Source organism: Mustela lutreola, chromosome 10 (genome assembly GCF_030435805.1).
Source record: "Mustela lutreola isolate mMusLut2 chromosome 10, mMusLut2.pri, whole genome shotgun sequence".
NCBI classification, from domain to species: domain Eukaryota; kingdom Metazoa; phylum Chordata; class Mammalia; order Carnivora; family Mustelidae; genus Mustela; species Mustela lutreola.
Genome location: NC_081299.1, coordinates 1,172,645 through 1,194,537, shown reverse-complemented (window position 1 = coordinate 1,194,537; position 21,893 = coordinate 1,172,645). Strand labels below are relative to the sequence as shown.

Below are 21,893 nucleotides of genomic sequence, written 5' to 3'. Positions count from 1 at the left end.
CAGCCAAGCTGCCAAAAAGCTCCAGAGCAGAGGAGGGAAGAAGGGCTGGCACGGAGCCCCGGTCCCAGTGTGGACAGAACTGCGATGGGGCTCCCGGCATCCTCCAAGGATTAGCCCGGAGGAGCTCGCGTCTCATTTGGGGGCACCTCCCGAAGTCCTGCCTGCCGGGCTCCCCTTCACCTGACAGCGCCCAGACCACCTGCTGGGCCACAGATCAAGGGGAAGGAGGGGCTGGGGAAGGCTGCATGGACCCTGCCGGCCTCCAGCCCAGGAGCCACTGTTTGGGGGCGCCCTTTCCTGCCCTCGGCACCAAAACGAGAGGTCCTTTGTTCCTTTCTTGTTTGTTTAGGAACACTTCCGAAGCCCCTCATGGAACCAGGACCCCGCAGTGACCCGTCAGAAGTGCCACACTCGTGTGGCTCACATCTCAAGGAGGCAGGCAGCAGACCACCGTGCAGGGGACCATGCCCGCGAAGGTGAGTGCAGCGGGGCGGGAGCCTGGAGGGACCTGAAGGTGTCCTTGTGGGCGGGAGCAGCAGCCTTTGCCTATCAGGGCACCCATGTTCCTGCGCCCCTCTTTTTAAGGTGCCCATAATATCCACGGGACCTCCAGTGCCAAGGTCAGACCCAGAACTCTGTCTTCAGGCACTGGGGAGCCTCTGAAGGTTCCAGAGCAAGGACAGGACGGTTCGGTGCCGCAGGGGCGGTGGGGGGGGGCCAGGTGCTGGCCGGGCGCTCAGCCCCACCATGTGCCCAGAGCCACCAGATCCAGTGGGCCCCACCCGGCCCCAGCCTTTGGTGACACATAAGGTAGGTCACGCCTGTTTGTCAGTTTATAGCCAATAAACGGGCAGAGCAATGAGCGTGCGGACCGGCCGGAACACCCAGAGCCTTTTGCTGGAGGCCTCAGCCCCGCCCACCGGCCTCTCTGCTCACAGGAGAACCCCAGGGCACACTCACAGCACCCCCTGGGCCACACGCGGAGCGTCCGTCCCACATGCGCATGAGGCCCCGCGGCCCTTGTCGCTTCAGACCGGGAAGGTCGTGGGCCTTCGACAGCCTCGGTTCTCCAACTCTGCCGCAGAAATCTCCCATCCGCCTCTTCCCGGCTCACGGGGCTGCACCCCGAACGGGGCCGGAGGAACCAGGAGGAGCTGCTGCCCTTGACGGCTGCTGATGTCGTGCAAACCCGCGTTCAGGAACCAAGTGGCTGCACCACTGACGCTGAGCACGTGCTCCCAGAGCCCTGACCCGGAGGAGACACCGGCGGGACCCCCAGGAGCGCCTGCCCTGCCCTGGGTCACCTGTCCATGCAGTCCCTCCGCCTTCCACAGGGGGGAGCCCCTGCTGCTGGCCGGGGCCTGCACCGGGAACAGAGCAGGGAGCAGGTCAGGAGGTTCCCCCAGACTGACCTCCCCAGCACTGGCACCCAGACAAACGCTGGCTCTGCCCGCAGAGGCTTTCACCACCTGCTGCCCCCTCTTCCCAGGACCCCGAGCCACTCAGGCCCCCAGGGCCATGCCCCCCAGCACCGCAGCCAGGCCCTGCAGCTCCCGGAGCCCAGGGAGCTGAGTGCCTCCACGGCCTCCTTCGGCAGACAAGGAAACTGAGACCCAGGAAAGGTGGGGACCTGCCCAGACGCGGCAGCCACAACGAAGAGGCTGCCCGAGGACAGTGGCACCCCAGGAGAGACGAGGAGCCTCCAGGACCCAGTCCCTCAGAAGTGGCCGCCCGCCCACAGCCCCAGCCAGGCCACGGCCCCAGGACAGGCCTGACCTGCCAGCTCCCCAGGACGGAGGCCACACCCCTGGCTGGAGTGAGGGGAGCGCGCGAGTGACCAGTGCCTCTCCCGACACCCTGCCCAGCCTGCGGCCGTGCTGAGGCTTCCCCATCGGGCTCTCCCTGGTCCATGGGTCCTCACTCTTGGGAACCCCACTCTGCAGGGGCCTGGCCTTCCCTCCACTTTCTTTCTCCCTGCAGCCCCGCAAGACCCCTCTCTCTTGTCTGGATGGAGCCCTCCCCCCCTTCTGCCAGAGCAAAACCTCCTCATCCAGGAAACCCTCCTGAGCAGTCTCTTCTTGGGCCCTTAGCGTCTTACACCAGCCAGCTCAGTCTGGGATGATGGCCGCACCCGCGTGAAGACCCCGTGCCCGTCCAGCAACAGGCAAGGCCATTAGGGACAGCTGTGGGACCGGACAGACCTGGGACCTGCCTGGTGCCTGCTTTTACCCGAGAAGAGCTCTCTGACCTTTGGTCGCTTAGCTCTGCCACATGACGGTAACCCCTTCCTCCCCCAGCCCGAGTTCGGCTTCCTGTCCTGGCTCTGGTGGAACCCTGACCATGGCTCCGAGCCCCACAGCGCCAGGCTGGCTCTGCTCCTGCCAGACATGCTGTTCTGCCAGGGAAATGCCATCCCTGACCAGCACGAGGACACACTGGTCCCCAGCCACCCTCTGGCGCCCTGAATCATGGACATCACCTCCCACACAAAGCCGAGCCCCAGGCCCAGGCTCGGTTCTCTGGCCCCTCGTCCTGACCCCACCTGACAAGCCCCCCAACGGGGCAGTGCTATGGGACCTCCACCCCTCAGCTAAGAAGGCCTCTGCTCAGGGGGCCGGCAGGAGTCCCAGGGTTGTGTAGCCCTGGCTCTGTTCTGGGGTGCTGCCCTCCCGTCCACAGGCTGCCCCCACCCCTTGCCCACTCGCGGCCACTGGATGTTCTTGCCAGCCGGTGGAGTGAGGTGCATTCCTGGGCCGCCAAGCCCTCCGGGCAGTCACGGGGCGAAGGAGCCTGTCCTCGGTGTTTGTCCGGAAGCTACTCCCCACAAGGCAGCAGTGCCCTCCTCTGCTTAGCACCCGCAGGGCTCCTGCCCCATCAGGGACGCACACACAGCCTTCTCCATCATCCTGTGTCCGCCTGGATTGACATCTCTGCCTGGGAACCCCCACTCCCAGTCCAGGACAGGGACGCACCCCACCTGGCATTTGACCTGAAGCTCCTGAACCCTGGCGACAGCGGAGGGAGTCACATGCCGAGCCTTGGTAAGGGGCAATGAGCTGACCCACACGGTTTTTCCTTCTCTCCTGCCGGCACTGTCTTCCTCAGCACCTGTGCGTGCCGGGCTTGGCGATACAACGGCCACCCAAGCAGGGAGGCTATGCCAGGTGGAGCCGGCCTCCCTGGCGAAGCAGAGGGACAGACAAGCTGCCCAGCGGACCCCTGGGCGGCCCCCTAGGCCGCTGGGTGGCGCTGGGTTCAGGTGGGAGATGAGGGGAGGACCGAGGTTGAGGTACGCAGCGGGGCTCCCGAGAGGGGCCGGAGCAGACATCCAGGAGGAGGGACGGGGGACACTACATGCTGCGAGTTAGATTCCTGCTCCACGCGTGGCTGGGACCCAGGTGACTCGAGCGCTGCCGTCGTGGGCCCCTAATAAACATCAGCTAATTCTATCAGTGTTCCCATTTCACAGCGCGGAAAACAGAGGTCCGGGGCTTAAGGCAGCCTGTGTGTAAGCGAGAGCTCCCTGTAAGTGACCGAGGGCCAGCTGGGAGGGTCAGAGACTGGCTGAGTCAGAGATCAGCACAGCCAATGGCTCGGCGTCCACGGGACACTCCGTTTAAAAATGGAGCAACCCCTTACGGAATGCCCAGTCCACAGACAGCAGCCCCACACCAGGGCTGGACTCCCGTCGGCCACCTCAGCCCCACGCGGGTCCACACAGCTCTCTGCCTTCCTGACGGAGGAGGTCAGAGTCACTCTGCCACCGTGAAACTCACTCCCTGAACCCCGGAAAGTCTGCCCACTGACCTGGCGGAGCCGATGGGCTGACGGCCCCACCTGCCGGCCGCTCTGCCTTCTGACTCCAATCCGAAGTCCTCTTAGGGCCCCCGGGGCAGCCCCCGGGGTTGGGAACTTGAGTCTGAACCCTGTGGGGACCCAGGTCCCAGAACAACACACTTGGTTTGGTCGCATGGTTCTTGGCCTTGCCCTGCCGAGGCGGGAGGCCGCAGCGGGGGAGCTGCCCGGAAGGCACCGTCCTGAGCAGTGGCCACGGGCGGGTGGGCACTTTCCCAGTGAGGGAAGGAAAGTTCCACCGCAGCCCGTGCCAGTGCGCGGGGCTGTCTGTGCAAACCCACCGGCCGGGGCTTCCTTGGGACCAGGACGCGGAGGTTTCAGGCTGGTGGACGCATCTGGGCAGAGACTTGTGAAGGACTCGGGGTCTTCCACCGGCCGCCCCCAGCCGAGGGGTCTACCCTGCACTGCCCACTAAAGCCTCAGGCAGCCTCGGTCTCCAGGAAACACGGCCAGGGGCAGGGGCTCGGCTCCAGAAGGGCACGGGGGCTCCAGCGGCAGGAGGGACTGTGGGACCCGCCCAGGCCGCGCCTTCCCTCTCGGAGGAGCCCACAGCCCGCGGGCCGCCCGTGAGCTCCGGGCCGGTCTCCCCAGCGCGGCCGCAGCCTGGCGGCTTCTCCGCGCGCCGCGTGCCCGCAGAAGAGGGCAGCCCGTGGGGCCCAGCCTGCGGCCCGGCCCGCCCTCCGTGCCCCACCCCCGCCGCCCCGGGCAAGGTCGGTGCGGCTCGGCGGCTCCCCAGCCCTGCGGAGCCGAAAGTGCGCGGGGCTTCCCCTCCGCGGCCGGGCCTGACGCCCTCCCGCGGCCGCGCCGCAGGTGCAGCCCCGCCCCCCTCCCTCCCCCCCCCGCACCCCTCCCCGCTCCCCCCAGCCCCGGCTCCGGTGCCGCGGCGGCCTGCGGCGGGCCCTCGGGCTGGCCCAGCGCTCGCCCTCCGCGTGCGGCCTCCCCGGGCCGCTCCTCCAAGAGCAGGACCCGCGCGGAGCCCAGCGCCCGGCGGCCCGCTGGAGGAGGGGCTGCGCCCGGCCGGTCATCGTCACCGTGGACCCCCGAGTCCTGCTCGCTCCCCACACAGCGACCCTCGGAGCCGGGACCCCGCCAGACGCCCACGCGCCAGGACCGGGCCCCGCCCTCGCCACACCCCCGACTCCCGGCCCCGCCCCCGAGGCCCCGCTCCGTCCACGCCCCCAGCCCTCATTGGTTCTCCCTCCCGGACTCCGCCCCCGGCCTCGGGCCCTGCCCTCGTTCCCGTCGCCTCCAGCGCCGCACGGCTCCGCCCCCCGCCCCTGCCCGCTCCCACGTCGCCTTCCACCCTCATGGCTCCGCCCCCAGCCTCGATTCCCGCCCGCGTTCACGTCGCCACGCCCCCTCGCGGCCCCGCCCCCGGTCCCTGCCCGCGTTCACGTCGCCCCCGGCGCCGGACGGCTCCGCCCCGCACGCAGCCCGTCGGTTCCACCCCCGCGCTAGGTCGCGCCAGGCCGGCGCCGCCCTCTGCGTCATCAGGCTGAGCCCGCGGGGGCGTGGCCAGGTGGCTCCCGGGTCCCCGCGCGTCGCGGACATGGCGCCCGCCGCCGCCGGCCCCGCGCAGGTGGTTCGCGCGGCGCAGAAAGACGACTACTACCGCGGCGGGCTCCGGGGCGCGGCGGGCGGCGCCCTGCACAGCTTGGCGGGTGAGCCCGGGCCTGCGGCGGGCGGGGGCCGCGGCGCTGGGGGCGCAGAGCGGCGGGAGAAGCGGCTTGTGGCTGCGCCGCGGCCCGCTCCGGCCTCTCTGCCGCTCTCGGCGCTTCGCAGACGCCGCCCGGTCAGTTCCGGACGTTCCCGGGTCGGGCTCCGGCCCGTGTCGCGGCGGAACTTGGGGGTCCGTGGGCGCGTCGGAGGTCGCCCGGGCCGCCGCCGCCTCGCGGGGGCTCCGGGTCGCCGCCCCCCGCCCTGCGCTTGTGGCCCGTCTGGGCCCGGGACGGTGGCCGGGGCTGCGGGGCGGGGGCGGGGGCCCTCCGGAGACCCGGCCCGGCGGGGACGGACGCCCGCGGGGGCCCGGACTGCGCTGTGGGACGGTCTCGGCCTGTGGAGCGGCGGCTGGACCTTGGCGGCCGGAGGAGCCGCGCAGGGACTGGACTAACCGCCCGCCCGGCGCCCGCCCTCTCAGGTGCGAAGAGGTGGCTGGAGTGCAGGAGGGAGGTGGAGCTGCTGTCCGACGTCGCCTACTTCGGCATCACCACGTTTGCAGGTAGCCCCGGTGGGCCCCGGAGACCAGGGCCCGGAGGTGGGGTGCGAGTGCCGCCCCGCAGAGTGAGAAGCTCCTGGAGCTGCTTCCCAGTGTCCCTGCAGCTGGCCCAGACCAGCCTCGGGAAGGAGGGGACGCTGGGGCCCTCCCCTGGAGGAGAGGCCAGGCCTGAGCCCCAACTGGAGCCTCGGAAACTTCCAGGGTGTCACTTCTGTGCCTTTCTCTGTTCCTTTTTGTGTTCCTGGGGATCTTTGCCCTCGACTTTGCCCACGGTGCCCGTGGGACAGTTTCTCTGTAGCTGAGTTCTGTGGCTCGACGGGGGTCCTGGCACTAAGCCCTGTCGCAGGGCAGGGTCAGCAGGGCCAGTGGAGCGTCTGACACCTGACAGCAAAATCCAGTACAGGGAGAAAGAAACGGATGGCAGGCCCCTGCCTCAGTTTCTCAGGTGGGTCGCCCCACACCCTCACCCGGCAGGCTACCAGACCCTCGGGGAGGAGTATGTGGGCGTCATCCAGGTGGACCCGTCCCGGAGCAGAGTGCCCTCCAGGTTGCGCCGTGGCGTGCTGGTGGTGCTGCACACCGTCCTGCCCTACCTGCTGGACAAGGCCCTGCTGCACCTGGAGCTCGAGCTGCAGGCGGAGGCCGACAGCCCCAGGCCCTCGCAGGGCAGCCTGACTCTGGGCGGGCGTGGCCGGTCTGGAGCCAGGCACTGGGTGCGCCAGCACACGGCCACCCTGGCGGAGCCACAGAAGAGGACACTCCTGCGCGCGGTAGTGGTGCTCAGGCAGGGCCTTGGCTGTCTCCAGCGGCTCCACGTTGCCTGGTTCTACATCCACGGGGCCTTCTACCACCTGGCCAAGAGGCTCACAGGAGTCACTTACGTAAGTCACCGGTGCTGTCGGGTCTTGCTCGCCTCTGGCTGCTGTGTGTTCAGCTTCTGGCGGCGGGCACAGTCACAGGGCTGGAGCCAGGATCTTCTCCTGAAAAACACGGTTTTACTGCGTCGCGTTTGCTGGCAGACCCTAGAAAGTCAACCCTGAGGGAAAGGCTCATCTGCCTCCCTGCTGCCGGCACTTACAAGACGCCAGCCCCGGGCTCCAAGCCCCCGGGCCCACGCCCCCTCCTGCACAGCTGCCCTGCCTGAGGCTCAGGTGTCAGCCTCGTGTCACCACCAGGACGTTCCCTGGGCTGAGCCTGCCAAGAGTCCCACCTTTCATCCTGTTTCTGTCCTGGTGCCTTTGCTTCCAGATTCACACAGGAAGTCTCAGCTCAGGACCCTGATCTCGAGGGTCACCCCCTTTCTCGCTTCACTTGGCAGCACCGTCCAGAGCACCTGCTCCTCCGGTCCCACCTCAGCCCTCAGTGTGCGCAGTCACGAGAGCCGCCAGCTCGCCGCCCCAGCACTAGCTAGGGTGTACGCGGAGCCGCCGCAGCAGAGGGGCCAGACGCACGGCCTCGACCCAGGCAGAGAGGGTTTTGCACTCCTGGGGTCTTCTCTGCACGGAAACGTGGGGCCTGGCTGGCTGGGGGGCTCCAGCTAACGGGAGGGAGACCAGGAGTGGACTTTCCCTTTGGGGGTGTGGTCCGATGTTGGGCATGTCACTAGCCACGGTGTCACACCGACGGTCTCCCGTCACTAGGGGAGCCAGGTGTCCTCCAGGAGCTGCTCTGTTCACGTGACAGAGAAGCAGGTTAGCAGCCGTGCCTGCGCGGCTTTTCCTCCTGTTCCCTGGGCTGCCGTGCTCGGGACTCCCTGCTGGCACTTTCCTCTGAGCTGTGAGTCCCCCGATGCACGCCCCCCACCCCCAGATCATCTCCTGCAGCCATAGGGACTGGACTGCAGACTTGGAGCCCTGTGGCTGTTTTCCTCACCGTCGCTCAGCACTCGCTGTCTCCTCCAGAGTGAGGGCCTGAGCTGTCCAGCAGCGGCCCCCACCTGCATTCAGACCGGGCGAGGTGCTCCTGCCCCCCTCACTCAGCAGAGAGACCCCGTGATCGTGCTCTGTGCCCCCTTGTGCCAGGAGGGCAGGTTTTGGCCTCGTTCAATGGGACACTACCGCCAGGGGGTTGTGCCAACTGATCATGTGACTGTCCCTTGGGGTCCCTGACAGCTTCGTGTGCACTCTCCGGCCGCAGAGGACCCGAGGGCTCGAGAAAGCTACAGGCTGCTAGGGGTCCTCTCCCTGCTGCACTTGGCCCTCTCCGTGGGCCTGCAGCTATACGGCTTCCGGCAGAGGCAGCGAGCCCGGCGGGAGTGGAAGCTGCACCGAGGCCTGTCTCTCCGCAGGTGTGGGGGGAGGGGACAAGGGGGGCTCCCAGCCCGTCTGCTGCAGCCCTGCGGGGGTGGGGGTGGGGGCGGCGGCAGGGGCTGAGCAGCCTTGTGCACAGCACTGCTGCTGGGGCTCTGAGCTGGCATCGCAGGGACGTCGTGGTGAGATCTTGTGTCTCCCTGCCCCGCCGCCAGGAGCCACGCGGAAGAGAAAGCCGTTTCCAGAAACTCCACGTGTACGCTGTGCCTGGAGGAGCGCAAACACCCCACAGCCACGCCCTGCGGCCACCTCTTCTGCTGGGAGTGCATCACCCAGTGGTGCCACGCGAAGGTGGGTGTTCCCCGGCGTCAGCAGTGGTGGTCCCGTAGCGCCGGCCTCACGGGGCAGGTGGGCGGGCCGGCCCAGGAGGCTGTCCAGGAATCAGGAAGCCTGTCCCAGGTTTGTCTTAGGATGGACCGCATACGGGACATGCCTGCACGTCCCTGATGGGGCTCCAGCCGCGCGTCCAGAGGCATTGCTGGGAGGTGGGGACAGCAGCCGGGCCATGCGGTTCCATTCCTGGAGTCGCCCCAGCCCCCAGCCCCGCCACTCAGAAGCCCGGCCAGCCTGCAGGAGCAGGACCTTCTCTAGCCAGGCGGATGCCCCGCCGGGACGGCCTGCGTGGGTGGGAGCTCCGTTCAGGGTCATGCCCGTGGCCAGAGCAGGGCCCGCCACACCGTCTCTTACAGCTGCGCCGACGCCCGTGAGGGGTGGGGTTTCTGGGCCCCCAGCAGCCCTGCCACCCAGGCCCAGCCCAGATCGAGCTTTCTCGGGGCCGCACAGGTGAGGCTGGTAGACGAGGGGCGGGATGTGCACCTCAGTCGGCACCTCCTCTTCTCACCTGAGGACCCTCACCTCCGGCAGTTGGCCAAGGGGCGTTCCTCAGAGCCCGGGTCCAGGGTTCACAGGGGCCACGGCCTCAGCCTGGCCGCCATCACTTAGAAATAGCACCACGTGGGTCCCTGGGAGTGTCCCACTCAGCCTCCACTTTGGGGCTCCTGCTCCCCATTTTGAGGGAATCCCCCAAGAACACAGGTGCCGTCTCTCATAAGCAGGTGGCCCCAGGCAGGAACGCCTAGTGGGAGATGAGTGGACCTTCCTGGGGACAAGAGGGAGTCCAGCCTGTCCTTGGGAGCGGGGCCCCTGGGACGGAGCCAGACAGGACCCCACACACTCCTCCCAGCACGACACTGTAGCAGCCGAGTGGACAGACGGCCGCCTCCCTGGCTTGGCCTCTGCTCCCAGCTCCACGCCCCACCACCCCCGGGTTAAGGCCCTCCCTTCAGGTTTGTGACTTCTGAAAAAAATGCTTTTTTGAAATGGGTTTTCATTTGAAGTTGAGAGAGACGTGTGCACCTCCCACGTTACTGCAGGTGCCGGTGGGGGAGGGCCCGTGCTGGGGTCCACGCTGGCCACAGGGTCCCTGACCCTCCTCCTCCCCTGCAGGCGGAGTGCCCCCTCTGCAGGGAGAAGTTTCCTCCGCAGAAGCTCGTCTACCTGCGGCACTACCGCTAGCCCGACGGAGGGCAGAGGCACCGGGGAATCAGCATCAGGAGAGAAACCCCGTCAACTCTCAAGGTCGCTTTTACTTGCACAGGAATCTCCTAACTCTGATTTTCTTTCATGTCACGTGAGAAACTACACGAGCAGCTCGGGGACAGAAGCTGGACCTGCCTGCAGGGTGGCAGGTCTGAGGTCTCTGCCGAGTGTGGGCTGGCACATCCCCGCTCCGCCGCCCCTAGCCCCGAGCGGTGCAGGTGGCGAGCAGCAGCTGGGGCAGAGCCCGCCAGGGGGTCCGCTCCCCCCCCGCCACCACCACGGTACATCTGGGTCACTTCTTCAGGAGCTGGACTGTTGGACAAGGTGGTTTCCATCCCGTCCTCAAACCATACAGTGGAAAGTTGGTTCCAGAAGTGGGCCCAGCCATTCACGTGATGACAAGAGGAGTCTGTATCAGGCACACAGCAGACGGTTGGGGTTTGGCCCAAAGGGGCAGTTGTGGGAACAGCAGACAACGGGGCTTACCCACTGGTCAGTCCGCCAGCCCCGCTGACCTGGAAACCTTGCCTTCGTCGGCAGAGGCAGGCCGCTTGGTGGCTCGGGCACGTCCGCTCACAGGAGCGGAAAGACCCCAAGGAGTCAGGTCTCCACCTGCAGCACCTGGCTCGTGCCTTTTCATACACGGTCAGGTTTGTCTGCTGTTCTGGAGGACGAAGTCCGCATCTTGGCCGAGATCTGCCTGCCCAGGGCTCGGGGTGCACAGCCAGCCTGCAAGGGAGGTTCTCCGCCTTCTTCACGCCTAGCCCACAGCTGCCTCTCAGAGCTGAGCTCTCCCTGAGCCTGGGCAGGCTGGCTATTCACGCCAGGTCACTGCTGTGTCCAGCCTACTTCCTGCCACCGTTTTGTTATCTTCGGGTCTTTTAAACAAAGTATTTAGCTTGTGCCAGAGACTGTACTTTGCCATGAGCTTCCGTAAGAAACGAGTTCCACAGAAGCGTGGGTGGTAAGAATGTCATCAGGGTGGACGGAAGGTCCCATCTCATAAAGGACGAGAACCTGCGGTCAGGATGTCCCATGCCCTGTGCGAGGCTGTGGCCCAGGCTTCCGGCAGAGGCCTGTGCAGACCACTCCGGGATCTGAGTGGACACGGGCTTCCAGGGATGCATCGCTCCACACTCCTCGGCTACTACGGGCTGGCCACCTGAGACAGGCCCCCGTGACCACAGGCCAGACTGAGTAGGGGCCTCAGGAGGGAGGCTCCACACTTCCTGAGGGCCTTTATGGACGCCTGACCAAGCGCAGACAGTTTCCTATCACTTAGGCCTGAGCATGTAGCAGGAAAACGGTATGAAAAACAAGTGTCCAGAGTTCCAGCATTTCAGGTACCACAGTGTTGTATCAAAGGTACCGGTTCAGGACATCATTTAAATGCCAAGATTAAAATCCGCGATCAGGTACGTAAAAGGTTTTCATATGGCCTCCTAGAAGCGAGAGGAGCTCCATCTCAGATACGTAAAAATTGGCCCCAAAAAGCCAGACAGTAAACGCATTCAGTGCCTACAACCCGGAGACGGATGGGAAACTGGGCAGAGCTACGAGTCCGCAGCGCCTGAGACCAGGAGGTGGCCCACGGCCTGCCCCTCGCTGCTGCGCCCCAGGGACCGGCCCAGCTCAGCGCCTGCTCACGGGCGGCAAGCTGTTGTGTTTCAGATAAAGACTCCACAAGAAAGGGGACACTGTCTTTAATAAAGTTGGAATTAAAAAGTCACTTAGTAAAATGTTTACGAGTATTTGTTTTTATCACATCAAAAAAGTTGACATGCGGGTCAGAGTTCTGTTTTCCCGTAGAAAGTGAGAAGCCGTGTGTTAAAACCCACAAACCGGTCTGCCCTTGCCAGCGTTTCTGTAAAGGGGCCACTGCGTGAGAACAACTTCAAATTAATCAAAAACAACTCTTCAGGTATCAAAGAAATGTGTCAAAATAATTCCAAACAATTAAAATAGAATATATATATTTATAATTCCAGACCCTCAAAAGCAATCGTGGTAATTAAGAACAAAGTCTGAGTCATTACTGATAGAGACCAACGTGAACCACCTCCGGTACCAGAGACGACCTGGGACGCCGGCACTGGGACCCACGTTACTGGGGATCACCTTCCCAACGTTCTTCCAACACGCAGGAATCAGGTTCGCGTCCTCCTCCAGCTGGGTCACGGGGCCAAGGGCATCGGGCTGGGGGCAGCTGGGCACCACCCGCTGCTGCCGCGCAGGTCTGTTCCAGGCCGCCCGCCCCTCCCCACGCCCCCACCTGACTGTCCGCCCAGCCAGCGGTTGACTAGAATTCTGTCCATCTGAACACTTGAATGTCACTGAAAAATAAATCAATGCAATTTGGTTTAAAGGTCAGTTTCTTCAAGAACCTGATATTTCAGTTACAAATAATTGAAGCTCCTTTTTAAAAAGAAAATTCGACTCCCTCGAAACCAACTACTTTATGTGCAGAAGAAGGCATTGTTACAATGGCTCAGACCCGTCCTCGGCCCCGCGGTCCGGCCGGCGTCTAGCTCGCGAACGTCTTGCCCGCGTCGTCCTTCCCCTTGTACGTCCTCTTGCCGTGCGTGAACGGGATGTACCGGTACTTGATCATGTGCTGGGGACAGAGACACTCGCTTCAGAGCGGCTTCACCACCAACTACGTTTCCTCCAAATCTGAATCCTGACCCTCTCCACGCACAGGGCAAGGAAACCAGGAAGCCAACCAGCTTCTAGTCCCCTCCCCACCGGTGACACAGCAAAACCCTCCCGAGCTCACTGGAAATCCCGAGGGTCTGGGAAAGGGGTCATGACCCCCTGCATGCAGGAGGGGCCGGGCCAGGAGGGCTGGGGACCCCTACGACACCCCCAGAGGCATGGGGATAAAGCCGCCCTGGGAGCCGTTTGAGAGTGATGTCGGCGTAACACTCGCTGACGGGTGGGCCCTGGGCTCTGAGCCCCCAGGACGACGTGCCAGTGAGGCCAGCATGGCAGAACCGAGGGCGTCTCCCACTGGGCCCCCAGGGAGCAAGCGGTCTGGGGGGGGGGGGGGGAACACACAGCTGCACCACAGGACACATCTGTGTTGGCCCTTGGCAGCAAGGGGCTGTGCCATGCGCCTATGGCCCAAGGCTTTGTGATGCTCCAAGGACAGTCAAGACCCGAGCGGGGCTCTCCGCGCCCACCGCCGCCCGCGCTCACCTTTATTTGCCTCTTCATGGTGATGCAGAAAAGCATGATGAAGTACATCACCAGGATGGGCCAGAACACCGGCACGTTGAACGCCTCAAAGAAGGTGCAGGCCATGGCCACGAGGATGCCCTTGGTCGCCGCGTGCCTTAAAGCAAGGGAGGAGGTCAGCGCGGCCAGCTGCCGGGCCACCTCGGGCCGCGGCAGCATCCCTGCTTGGGGCAGCAGTGGCGCGGTGTTTCCTACAGGGGGCGCCACGCGGAACCACCACACGGCAGTCCCTTAGTCCCGCGAAAGCCCCCGTCACCTTCCAAAATTAGAGTATGAAACGTTCAGTGAAAACGTGCAACTGCTCAGGCCCACACGCACTCACGTCTGCCCCCTGGAATAAGCCCCAGGCGCCCGGCAGGCCCACCCCCGGACCGTGCACTGCTGAGACCCCGGGCCCCCGGGCAGCCCCCTTCAGCTCTGCACCGAGCCCATCAGGCTCACGGCTCTACTGAAAACGCTCCTTGGCGCTCCCGCTCCAAAAGGCCAGCTTCCTCGGAGTGACCTGCAGGGCTGGCCGGCCTGCCGTCAGCTCCCTGCCCGCAGTGCCCTGGCTCCAGCCCTGCACACCCGACGGGCGGCCTGCAGAGTGCTGCCGCATCCCACACCCAGCACCAAGAACACAAAGACGGGGCAGCTTGTGCCTTCGACTTTTGGCTCCAACAAATACAGGACAAATGAGGGCACAGCCTCCATGGGGTGGGGGTCACCTTCATGCACGCTTCGTGCACGACAGCAGGGTCACCCGTCCACCTGTCCCACGCGTCCTTGTGCAACATCACACAGATGTCACCACCTCCGGGAGGCCTGGGGGACAAGCCAGTCCCATTCGAGCCCCACCCCAGCACATTGGTGAAAGCAGGTCTCCCCAAGGCTGTGTCCACCCAGAAGGGCCCAGCCCTGCCTCTGTGCGGACACCCCGAGCAGGAGGGCAGGGGAGGCGGCGGGAGGAGCAGCACACAGGCCGGCCAGTCCGAGCAGGGCGGCCAGAGCCCGTGCGCGTGTCCTTCCGGAGGCCACGTATGGATATACCCACGACCCTCCGCCCAGAAGCAGCTTCTCTTCTGCTGGTTCCGAAGAGCCACGAGGCCCTGGGCTCGCCTACAGAGGTCCCTGTGACCTGCCTCCACGCCCCACCCACTGCGACTCACATTTTGGATGAATGTTCGAAACACACACCATAAAACTCTCATTTTTGAAGAAGTCTTTGCTGGCGAACTAGAACAAAACCCCTCTGTTCTCAGCCTTATTAGCCACACCGAGGACAAGTGTCTTTCTCAACCACCCTCAGGAATGAACTCACCAAAATTTAAACTCTGGAAGCCTTCGAATGAAGGGCCGGAACTCCTCATTCTGTTTGGTTGGTAATGAGGGGCCGTCATCTGAAAGGCAGAACCTCCGTGAGACAGCGCGGGCGTGGCACCCACCTGCCCGTCACTCCGGCTCCTGCACTAGCGGGCCTCACGCGTCGCACACAGGTCTTTGTTATTTAACCGAACAGGACATGGGAAACCTTCAACCGATTTAGGAATCAATTCATTGCTTCAGAAGATTCAGAACAGAATTTCTTTTGTAAAAGAACTACACATTTTAAACGACTGCGTAAAATTAAAATGCAGACCCATCTCCAGACACACGTCAGCCGCAGCACACAGGGACACGGAGGGAGCGAGAAGGCTGTCGGAAAAGGAACGGAGACGCACAAAGCTTGACCTGCCGAGTCCGACTCAGGACAGCTACGCCCTCCGGCACAGAGTCCCCCCACGCTGAATCCCCTGGCTGGGCCCCCCCGAGCACCCCCAATGCTGAGCCCCCCCAGTTGCTGAGCCCCCGACACAGCCCCAGCCGTCCGCAGGCAGGCGCCCTCCCCAGCGACACACAACCCCAGGCCTACAGAGCAGCTCTCCTAGTCATCGTCTAACTCCCTCAAATGGCAACAAATGGGAGTTGTGTTTCCTTTCAGGTTTTCCTCAAATGCTCCACGGAGAAAAACCACAGGCTTCTGGTTAGCATCTGAGCAGCCCGGGGAAGGCGGCGAGTGCCCGGAAGCACGGGGGTCACAAAGAGGAATCCACAGTCAGGCAGCTGCACCTGGGTTCTTCCCACAGTGGCGACACGCGCTGGCAGGAGGGACCAAGTCCCCAGGTCTGTGCCCCACCCCCACCTACCCTTCCCCAGCCCGACAGGCAGGTGTGGACCTGGCCCTCCTACCTGGCCCAGGGAGGGCCAGGAACAGCTTGAGCCAAGAAATTTTCAACCCATCGTCCCTGGAAGTCAGGGAGCGTCACCACCCTCAGCGGGGCCCACCTGTGTGTGCTCAGAATCCCAGTGGGCACTACTGGGCACAGCATGCTGCCCACAGAACCCTCTGGGCCCCCAAGAAGGGGGCCTACCCACGGGGCATAGATAGGACTCGAGGACAGTCCTGCCCCTGCTCCCACGCACTCTGCCACGCGACCCTGGCCAATCCGGTGACCCAAGGGACCTCCGCTTCCTCATCAGCAACCCAGGGTGGCAGGAACGCCCACCCACGACATGACAGAGTTGAATGACTCAACCTACACCCCGGTCTATCATCACCGACGTTCTACGTACACTTTAAACACCAAGAGGACCTAGTCTCAAAAGTTCAGATTTGTAAGGTTTCTAGAGAAAATGAGGCCGTCTGTGAAGTGCACAAAATCCCGAGCCCCCTGGACAGAGCCGAGCAGACGGTCTCCACCGTACCTGAGTCCTCCATCAGGGAAGGGTCCACTTTGGGAGAGAGGAAGGCTATGAAAAGATTGAGGTGGTAGATCCCCAAGGCGTAGGTCACGATGTACCAGCCCTGCAAGAGAGGAGCCCCCGGTCAGAGCTGCCGCCCAGCCCTGCCCCAAGCAGCCCCCAACGTTCCCAGAACTCGCGGCCTTGTTGGAGCTCAGCGTCAAAGCGTGCATGACTGCTCCCAGTCCGGAGACTGCACGAGGCCAGAGAGGCACAGTGAGCACACGCGATGACCGTCTAACTCCAGCGACTGTGTGCGACAATGCACAAGCCACGGGGCAAAGAACAACCTTCTGCAGGGGCCGCGGGGCCACCCGCCACCCGAAGCCGCCAGCTCCCCACCAGAGCGGCAGCAGGAGGACTTCCTTAGAGCCACGCGCCTGAGCCGGGCTGCCCCACGGGGCGGGTGCGGACCAGGCACTGAAGGACGCTGGCGTGGACGCCGGGCCCAGACCCCGCCTCACGGACGGCTGCCTGCACCGGTATACGGGATCTGAGCCACCCGCCGGGGCGCGCCGGCTCTGACGCACATGGTGGGCCCCTCACACTGCCACCCGCTGGTCAGGGCTGTTAACGGTCTTTGCCCAGGAGAAATCCAGAACTGGAAAAATCAGGAAATCAAGAATGAGGTTAAAAAAAACATGGAGGGGCACCGGGGGGGGGGGGGGGGGGGCTCAGTCGTTAAGCTTCTGCCTTTGGCTCAGGTCATGATCTCGGAGTCCTGGGATCGAGCCCGGCATCGGGCTCCCTGTTCAGTGGGGAGCCTGCTTCCCCCTCTCCCACTCCCTGCCTGTGTGTGCTCTCTCTCAAAAAAATAAAATCTTTAAAACAACAAACAACAAACACCACCATGGCGGAGCCAAAAACCCTCCTCGGAAGACACCAAGAGACGGGGGCACCAGCAGGGCATCACGGACCCGGGATTCGGTTCATTGAAAAGCATCAAGTTCACCCTATCGGCCCAGGATGTGGTGTGTCATCAATCCTAAAAGCCCAAAAACTGTGCACACAAACGAGGAAATCCTTCCGCCTTCGAACTTCCCAAGTCTGGAAACTGCAGACAGGATGTGGGGGCTGAGGGGCTTCCCACCGCGGAGCCACACCTGCGGCCGCAGCAAGAGCACACATGGCTCGGAGGACAACTGAGTCCCCACGCCACCTGCAGCCCTCTACCGAGGTCTCCGCATCACTCCTCCCGTTAGAGGACGGGCCGAGTTCCCACGCAAACAGCAATCCTGACGACGACCAACTCCTGACGGTCAACTCCAAGTCAATTATAGCCAGGCTGCGCCCTGCCACCCGGACCCCTCCCACTCCAGAAACAAAGGAGAAAACCCACGTGCCAGCCACGGCCATACCTGGACCACGTGGAGATGGCAGGGGCTCGGCTCCCAGCCCACACCTACCTGCAGCAGGTAAACTCGAATCATGTAGACGAAGCTGAGGCCCAGCGTCACCAGCCATCGCACGGCGGTGTACGGCGTGGACTTGTCTAGCCAGGACTGATAGATCTAGAAAGACAGGGGGTCACACGCTGTGGACCTCACAGCACACTTCCCTGAGCACCGGCTTTGCATGTGACGTCACCAACGCAAAGCAGCAACCACGAGGACCCCCAATTCCTGACACAGGCCCACCCCTGAAGCAGAATGAGTACAGAACCATCTCTCAGGGCATCAGCCCGAGGGGTCGCTGTGGGGTCACCTAACTTCACCCCGAGAGCAACGAAGAACGTGGGCACCTTACGGGGGGCTCAGTCTGCGGGTCCCACGCCTCCCGGCCCCGGCCCCAGCCCTGTCCTGCCCTGCCCTGCCCAGCCCAGCAGCCCCAGCCTCCGCTCTCAGGACTGTCGGCCACAGCCTCATCTCCGGCAGGTGTGGAGCTCAGGCGCGGTGGGCGACAAGCGCCGAGTTTCCAGAAGGAATTCTTGGTTTCACCCACACAGGCACGTGCGCGTGCAAGCACATGTCATCAGCAGACGTGCGCGAATTTTAATTTTGCAGTTAACTTTTCAACTCTTAATTTTTTACGAAAAACTTCTACTGTTCATCAAAGCAAGAGTACTCGCCACCTGGCGTTCACTACCTACGAAGTTTTCCAAATATTTTGTAACTTTAAGAACACACGGTTTTTAAATTCTAAGCCCAAACGTCAGTACGTGCAACTGCTGACCCAATCGGACGCCCGAACTCCGTGACCGAACACGGCTTCAGGCACCGCTGCCTGCACCAGGCCTCAGCACAGCCCACAGGGACGCCCACAGGTCAGCGCGGAGCTGGGCCAGGGCCCGTGGAGGCAGTGGCCCCGAGAGGACGGTAAGCGCATGGCAGCGGCCACCGCCACCCCGGAGCTAAGAAGCGTTTCCATGTTTTTAAAGGTTATTGGGGGACAAAAAAACCACCCAAGTGTATGTCAGAGCACACGGGTGGCCCTCAAGGCCTAAACCACTGTCTGGCCCTTTAGGGAAGAAGAGGTGAGCACGTCTGCAGCCGCGGGAACGTGGAAGGCGAGGCCGGCAGAGCGGGCGGCTGGCGCCCCGCAGGGAAACGTCCGAGGTCAGCGGCTGCTCACTCTGTTCAACTCGTCCGCTCATCGCCAGTCACGTCTTCAACCCTCGAAAACCAACCTGTCCGAGTCTTGTGAAAAATCTGTACACCACGGAAGGTTTCCCATGGACTGAATCTCCAACGCTGTCACCTTCGGACATTCTGTAACTGAGACACAGACAAGAGACCGTAAGTGAAAGCGTCCAGGGCTCTCGTCACCTCGCCCCATTTCCACCAATACGACCGAGCAAGCTCTCCCGGGGCTCGCTACGTCTCTCCGGGTGTCTTCGCCGTGAGCTGTCCAGGAAAAAGAAACCAGCAAGAGGGCCGCCCGCGGGGCTCAGCCGGGTAGGTATCTGCCTCGTGATTTTGGCTGAGATCGTGACGCCAGGGTGGGGAGCCGGAGCCCCACGTCGGGCTCTGCACTCAGTGGGGAATCTGCTTCAGATTCTTTCTCCCTGTGCCCCCCCGCCCCCCGCGCTGAAACAAAACTTGGAAAGAGGGCGGGGTGCCCCGGCGGAGAGCCAGAATGGTGCAGCACTGGACGGACTTGTGTTTCTGCATGTGCCGCCCGGCCTGCGTGCCTCCCACTGGTCCCCAGGAGCGGCCCTCGCTGACCATGGAGTCCTGTGGACACACTTTTCCTGGGGCTGGTCCACACCACAGGCCACTGCACCCATGTCTCCCTCCTCTTGCCTATTCCTAGGGCTCCCCCCAGCAACTCCTCTCTCCAGGCCCAGGGCTCTGTCCAGGCTGCTCCCCAGGGCACCAGCTGTGCAAGTCCTGGCCTCCTTGAGGCCTGGCCCTCCGCTCCACGAACGCCACGCGATCCCCAGGAGGGAGCCCAGGCCTGGGCCCCGGCTGGTGGCAAGTGGAACTGAGCTACGCGCTCCTGACTACTTCAACAAGCTGCTGTGGGTCGCAGGAGGAGTTAGCGGACGAGAAGCCCGATAACCCAGGGAGCTTAATCACCGTATCTCACTAAGGACGAGAGTCTCAAACAGTCCAAGCCACTGGCCAAGGTCAGGAGCGGCCGTGCCAGACCTCAGGCTCTCTGTGTGAGCACAATGCCACCCAGCCCAGACGACGGAGGTGCTGCGGAAGACGCCCAGGAACGCTCAGCACTGGCCCCCACTACCTGTGGGCAGCGCCTCTCCTGACGAGCACCACGGCAAGGCTGGGGCCCGGAAGCAGAGGCGGACTCCAGCTCCACGTCCCTGCCTCAGGCTCCTGCGCTGTACGGCAAGCGGCCGCGGTCTCCTCGCCCGGCCCTCGGCGCTCCCGGACCCAGAGCCTTCCCGTGCACACAGGACAGCGAGGCTCATAGCGGCCGCAGGGGCCCCATGGGTCGCAAGCTGAACCCACACCCTCACGGTAAGCGCTCGGGACACCCTCTGTCCGATACGGAGTCCGCAGGCCCACGGGACCCTCGACCTCCAGCGGAAACTTTCAATCACAGCCGAGCGACTGAGACCACCTGGCGGCCGCCCCGCGTCACGTCTGCATTCCAGGTGTAACGGACTCCACGGGCACCGCAGGCCGGGCAGAGGGCCAGGCGTGTCCAGGAGCAGACGGGGAGATGTCCTTTGCCCTCACGAGACCAGAAGAACGGACGAGGATGACTGAACGGAGCCGCTGACTCACGGCCCGGGGCCCCAGCTCCCCAGGAGGTGCGTTTCCACCCTCCGGTGAGAGAACCCTGCGTTTCAGGACGGGCTGGGCCGGAACGCATTCCCCGGGACGGCCGGCCTCCCGGTGCAGGCCACAGCCAGGCCGGCAGAAGGCTAGAGCAGAGGCGTCCCTGACCTGGGGACCCGCACAGTCTGCTCCTACCTGCCCCCAGGCCCGCGGTCACCGCACAACGCCGCCCCGCCGACGGAGGCAGGACAAGCAGCGGAGCGCGTGCCTGGCGAGCCCTGGACGCACGCACGCCGGCCGGATGCCTGCTTCTTTCAGAGGAACGCGCAGACATCACGGCCAACACACGTCCCCCGGCAGCGGCTCCCCCGTCTCAAGGAGACGGTCACAGTGACTAAAGCAGGCGCAAGCTCCCTCCAGAGTCCAGGCCCGCCACTTTCGAGCAGGACGGCCGGGGCGGCCCGTCGTTCCAACCTGCGAAGCGGGGTGCCAGCCCCTCAGCACCTCCTCCAAGGCTTCCCCCAGCCGGGGAGCGCGCCGCCCACCTCCCCCGGGCCCACAGGGGAGCCCCTTCCCTCCGCTCAGCTGGAAGGCGGCCTCTGCCCCGAGGCCCGCCCGGCCAGCAATGCCGGAGTCCCGTCGCCCTGTTCTTACTCGGGCAGCAGCCGGTCTCTGACTTCCACCGTTTCTCCCGCGGGAACCTCTGCGCCACGGCCACCGGCTGCCCCTAAACAGGCCCGGCCGCAGCGGGCGATGGGCAGGTCACCTGTTGGACTTCACGGCTCCACGCGGACCCGCGCGGGCACACGGGGCAGCAGCAACATCAGGCATCCCAGGACACAGCGACCGGGTCACCCCTGCAGAGCTGCGCGCCGCGTCCCGGCCCGGCCCCGTCCGCACGCCCCGAGCGGCGCGCACCGCGCGGAGAGCCTCGGAGCCGGCGGCCAGGCCTCCGGGGCGTCCCCGCTTCGCTCCTCCTCCGCGCTCCGGCCAGGCGCGGGGCGGGGCAGGGCACCGGCGGCCTGCGGGGCGTCGCTCCGCTGAAACGGCCTCCGGACGCCCCACGCCTGCTCGGCCGAACCGCCTTCCCGGGCCAGGGCTCCTCCCGCCTCGGACGAGACGGCGGCCGCGGCGCCCCCGGGGACCGCGGCGCCCCCGGCCGTGAGCGGGGTCTCGCGCACGGGGACTCCCGCCGCCCTACTGAGAACAACGGTCCCGGGGAAACTTCGGGGCTCCCGGGCCGCCCGGCCTCGGAGGGCGCGACGACGCGGGGCCCCGAAGGCGGCTCGGCGAGGGCGGCCGGCCGTGGGCACCGTCGGACGCGAGGCGGGCGGGTGGCCGTGGCTGTGCGGCCGCGCCGCGCGGGGTCCCGGAGATCACCTTGAGCGACCCCACTCGCCGCGTCGGCGCGCCCCGACCTGAGCCCCACGGCGAGCCCCGGGCCCGAGGGACGACCGCCGGGGCGGAGCGCGGCCGACCCCTCCCCGCGCGCCCTCGGGTGGGGGTGGGGGCGGGGCGGTCCCTGCGCGCCCTCGGGGGGGGGGGGAGACCCGCGACCCCAGGCCCGCCCGCCCGGCCGAGCCCGCCGCCCCGCCCGCCCGGACACCCGCCGCCCGCCGGCACCTCGCCGCTCCCTGCGGCCGAGCGCGGTCTCCGAGGGCCGCGGGAAGGAGGACGCGGGCAGGCGGCCGCGCCGGCGCTTCGCACGGTCGGGAAGAGCCAGCCGAGCACTTCCGCTCAGTCCTGTGCGGCGCCGCCTCCGGAGCCTCCAAGATGGCCGTCGGGGCGGAGCCG

The 21,893-nt window shown here is 64.9% G+C and overlaps 2 protein-coding genes and 1 long non-coding RNA gene across 6 annotated transcripts; 1 reads left to right on the top strand and 2 right to left on the bottom strand.

The window, feature by feature from the left end:
- Nucleotides 1–811: 811 nt before the first annotated feature.
- Nucleotides 812–4,518, bottom strand: LOC131809144 (uncharacterized). Its single transcript, XR_009345069.1, has 2 exons — nt 2,099–4,518; nt 812–1,361 (listed from the first exon to the last, which is right to left on the bottom strand). It is a non-coding gene; the product is annotated as an uncharacterized LOC131809144 (long non-coding RNA).
- An 845-nt stretch (nt 4,519–5,363) lies between these two features.
- On the top strand, nt 5,364–12,283 carry PEX10 (peroxisomal biogenesis factor 10). 3 transcript variants are annotated; one of them, XR_009345080.1, is made up of 7 exons: nt 5,364–5,516; nt 5,993–6,073; nt 6,545–6,951; nt 8,182–8,357; nt 8,535–8,670; nt 9,826–9,957; nt 11,907–12,283. XR_009345080.1 is itself a non-coding variant. In XM_059135921.1 (6 exons), the coding sequence occupies exons 1-6, from the start codon at nt 5,405–5,407 to the stop codon at nt 11,931–11,933; spliced, it is 939 nt and encodes a 312-aa protein (XP_058991904.1). In that variant the 5' UTR covers nt 5,364–5,404; the 3' UTR covers nt 11,934–12,283. The 3 variants fall into 3 exon arrangements, 2 of the variants coding, with proteins under 2 accessions (XP_058991904.1, XP_058991903.1); XM_059135921.1 differs by lacking the exon at nt 9,826–9,957; XM_059135920.1 differs by lacking the exon at nt 11,907–12,283 and having other exon boundaries at nt 9,826–11,659.
- Nucleotides 11,875–21,885, bottom strand: RER1 (retention in endoplasmic reticulum sorting receptor 1). 2 transcript variants are annotated; one of them, XM_059135922.1, is made up of 7 exons: nt 21,723–21,885; nt 18,542–18,629; nt 17,322–17,426; nt 15,880–15,979; nt 14,456–14,534; nt 13,117–13,252; nt 11,875–12,532 (listed from the first exon to the last, which is right to left on the bottom strand). In XM_059135922.1, the coding sequence occupies exons 2-7, from the start codon at nt 18,620–18,622 to the stop codon at nt 12,443–12,445; spliced, it is 591 nt and encodes a 196-aa protein (XP_058991905.1). In that variant the 5' UTR covers nt 18,623–18,629; nt 21,723–21,885; the 3' UTR covers nt 11,875–12,442. The 2 variants fall into 2 exon arrangements, with proteins under 2 accessions (XP_058991905.1, XP_058991906.1); XM_059135923.1 differs by lacking the exon at nt 21,723–21,885 and adding an exon at nt 20,754–20,891.
- Nucleotides 21,886–21,893: the final 8 nt, after the last annotated feature.